At 49.6% G+C, this 4,028-nt stretch overlaps 1 protein-coding gene across 1 annotated transcript in view; it reads right to left on the minus strand.

Moving 5' to 3' along the window:
* MRM1 (mitochondrial rRNA methyltransferase 1 homolog (S. cerevisiae)) overlaps positions 1-4,028 on the minus strand; it is a 10,063-nt gene that overhangs the window by 4,879 nt on the left and 1,156 nt on the right. Inside the window, exons 2-3 of the mRNA XM_010861712.1 lie at positions 3,683-4,028; positions 3,388-3,481 (exon numbers count right to left, since the gene is read on the minus strand). Of these exons, the coding sequence (XP_010860014.1) occupies positions 3,388-3,481; positions 3,683-4,028 (440 nt within the window). The remainder of the gene's footprint in view (positions 1-3,387; positions 3,482-3,682) is intronic.

Here is a 4,028-nt window from a genome sequence, read left to right on the forward strand (position 1 = left end):
ATGGTATGGACCTAACAGAAGCAGAAGATATTAAGAAGAGATGGCAAGAATACACAGAAGAACTGTACAAAAAAGATCTTCATGATGCAGATAATCATGATGGTGTGATCACTCATCTAGAGCCAGACATCCTGGAATGTGAAGTCAAGTGGGCCTTAGAAAGCATCACTACGAACAAAGCTAGTGGAGGTGATGGAATTTCAGTTGAGCTATTTCAAATCCTGAAAGATGATGCTGTGAAAGTGCTGCACTCAATATGCCAGCAAATTTGGAAAACTCAGAAGTGGCCACAGGACTGGAAAAGGTCAGTTTTCATGCCAATCCCAAAGAAAGGCAATGCCAAAGAATGCTCAAACTACCGCACAATTGCACTCATCTCACGTGTTAGTAAAGTAATGCTCAAAATTCTCCAAGCCAGGCTTCAGCAATATGTGAACCGTGAACTTCCTGATGTTCAAGCTGGTTTTAGAAAAGGCAGAGGAACCAGAGACCAAATTGCCAACATCTGCTGGACCATGGAAAAAGCAAGAGTTCCAGAAAAACATCTATTTCTGCTTTATTGACTATGCCAAAGTCTTTGACTGTGTGGATCACAATAAACTGTGGAAAATTCTGAGAGATGGGAATACCAGACCACTTGACCTGCCTCTTGAGAAATCTGTATGCAGGTCAGGAAGCTACAGTTAGACCTGGACATGGAACAACAGACTGGTTCCAAATAGGAAAAGGAGTACGTCATGGCTGTATATTGTCACCCTGCTTATTTAACTTATATGCAGAGTACATCATGAGAAACGCTAGACTGGAAGAAACACAAGCTGGAATCAAGATTGCCGGGAGAAATATCAATAACCTCAGATATGCAGATGACACCACCCTTATGGCAGAAAGTGAAGAGGAACTAAAAAGCCTCTTGATGAAGGTGAAAGTGGAGAGTGAAAATGCTGGCTTAAAGCTCAACATTCAGAAAATGAAGATCATGGCATCCGGTCCCATCACTTCATGGGAAATAGATGGGGAAACAGTGGAAACAGTGTCAGACTTTATCTTTTTGGGCTCCAAAATCACTGCAGATGGTGACTGCAGCCATGAAATTAAAAGACGCTTACTCCTTGGAAGAAAAGTTATGACCAACCTAGATAGCATACTGAAAAGCAGAGACATTACTTTGCCAACAAAGGTCTGTCTAGTCAAGGCTACGGTTTTTCCAGTGGTCATGCATGGATGTGAGAGTTGGACTGTGAAGAAGGCTGAGCACCGAAGAATTGATGCTTTTGAACTGTGGTGTTGGAGAAGACTCTTGAGAGTCCCTTGGACTGCAAGGAGATCCAACCAGTCCATCCTAAAGGATATCAGTCCTGAATGTTTATTGGAAGGACTGATGCTGAAGCTGAAACTCCAGTACTTTGGCCACCTCATGCGAAGAGTTGACTCATTGGAAAAGACTCTGTTGCTGGGAGGGATTGGGGGCAGGAGGAGAAGGGGACGTCAGAGGATGAGATGGCTGGATGGCATCACTGACTCGATGGACGTGAGTCTGAGTGAAGTCCGGGAGTTGGTGATGGACAGGGAGGCCTGGCGTGCTGCGATTCATGGGGTCGCAGAGTCCGACACAACTGAGCGACTGAACTGAACTGAACTGAACTGACAGAGGATGAGATGGCTGGATGCCATCATCCAATCAATGGACATGAGTTTGGGTGAACTCCGGGAGTTGGTGATGGACCGGGAGGCCTGGCGTGCTGCAATTCATAGGGTCGCAAAGAGTTGGACAGGACTGAGCGACTGAACTGAACTGTCCCTTCCTAGACATCAAAGTGGGTTTTTTTGGTGGTGGTGATGCTGCTGCTGGTGGTAGTGGTTTGGGGGGTTTGTTTTGTTTGTTTCTTCTTTTGTGGGAGGGACCAGGGGGAAGGGATAGACTAGTCCTTGTTCAAAGAGCCTTTCAAACTGCTTCCCTACAGGAGGAAGCAGGAACCACTGGTTTCTCACGAGTGAACATTTACTCAAGACCTACTTACTAGATGGGCTTCCCTGGTAGCTCAGATGGTAAAGAACCTGCCTGCAATGCAGGAGACCTGGGTTCGATCCCCTGGGTTGAGAAGATCCCCTGGAGAAGGGAATGGCTACCCATGCCATTATTCTTGCCTGAAGAATCCCATGGACAGAGGAGCCTGGCAGGCTACAGTCCATGGGGCCCCAAAGAGTTGGACACGACTGAGCAACTAACACTTTACTTACTAGGCAGTGAACTGAAAGTCACTCAGTCATGTCGACTCTTTGCGTCTCCATGGACTATACAGTCCATGGAATTCTCCAGGCTAGAATACTGGAATGGGTAGCCTATCCCTTCTCCAGTGGATCTTCCAGACCTAGGAATCAAACCAGGGTCTCCTGCATTGCAGGCGTATTCTTCACCAACTGAGCTATCAGGAAGCCCCTAGGCAGTGGAGCACTGAGAAAACCTGCAGGAGGAGCAAAAAGTACGCCTCTGAAAGGACTGCAGTGGAAGTCCCTAACGTCAGATTCTGCTCCATGTATGCTTTGTAAAACTCCAGATCCTTCTCTCCTCAAAGCGATTTAGACGGCTGGATGAATCACAAGCTGGAATCAAGACTGCCAGGAGAAATATCATCAACCTCAGACATGCAGCTGATACCACTCTAATGGCAGAAACTAAGAGGAAGTAAAGTGCTTCTTGAGGAGGGTGAAAGAGTGAAAAGGCTGGCTTAAAACTCAACATTCAAAAACAAAAGACCATGGCACCTGCCTCATTACTTCATGACAAATAGAAGGGGAAAAAGTGGAAACAGCGACAGGTTTTATTTTGGAGGCTCCAAAATCACTGCAAATGGTGACTTTAACTATGAAATTAAAAGATGCTTGCTCCTTGGAAGAAAAGCTATGACCAACCTAGACAGCGTATTAAAAAGCAGAGACATCACTTTGTTGACAAAGGTCCATATAGCCAAAGCTACAGTTTTTCCAGTAGTCATGTATGGATGCGAAAGTTGGACCATAAAGGCTGAGCTCCGAAGAATTAATGCCTTCAAATTGTGGAACTGGAGAAGACTCTTGAGAGTCCCTTGGACTGCAAGGAGAGCAAACCAGTCCATCCCAAAGGAAATCAACCCTAAATATTCACTGGAAGGGCTAATAATGCTGAAGCTCCAATGGCCACAATATTTTGGACAGGGAAGCCTGGCGTGCTGCAGTCCGTGAGGTCGAAAAGAGTGGACACGACTTAGTGACTAAACAAACAAGGAAGCGATACCACCGCCCCCAACCCCTTCCTCCCTCAGCTGCTGGCCAGGAGGCTCTTGGAGACTGAGCTTGGTTCATTTCTTCTCCTTTACTAACACACCCCCGCTTCCCCCGCGCCATTACCTGTAAAAAACCGGCCAGGTCATCAGTGGAGAACACGTCCATCACCTCCATAGCCCCGGCGCTGGCCTTGCTGACTACTGGAGTGAGCGGGCAGCTGCAAGGTTTCCCCATGCCACCATATGAAGCCGGGTAACCTCAGGCCCGGTGCTGTGCCCTCCCCCATACCCCAAGGGTTAGGGGGTAAGAATTCTGGAGTCGGGGAGGCCTGGTTGAGGGACCACCCAAGGGTCAAGGTGCTTAGGAACTCGGCTGTGCCTCCAGATGGGGACGCACGGGAAATAAGGGGCGTCCATGCCTGTTTCTCCGGCTGGTGATGACCTTATCCACTCCGAGGAAGTGAGCGGAGCGCAGCACAGCCCCAAGATTCCGGGGATCCTGCAGCCCCTCGAGGACGAGCCACAGCTGCTGGGGGTCGTCTCCTGGCCGGGCCACCTCGGCCTCGGCCCAGGGCCGGGGCCGCAGGGGGCTCACTTCCATGCAGACGCCCTGGTGAACCTGGTGACGGCACAGGACATCCAGCTCCCGCCGCCGGGGCCGCAGCACTGGGATGGCCCGCTCCTCGGCCGCGCGCAGCAGCTCAGCCCGCTGCCCCTGCAGCCCAGACCTGCAGGCCTGGAGCAGGAGCCGGGCGACGCGGCGGC

This window comes from Bison bison, unplaced genomic scaffold (genome assembly GCF_000754665.1).
Source record: "Bison bison bison isolate TAMUID 2011002044 unplaced genomic scaffold, Bison_UMD1.0 scf7180017864472, whole genome shotgun sequence".
NCBI lineage: Eukaryota > Metazoa > Chordata > Mammalia > Artiodactyla > Bovidae > Bison > Bison bison.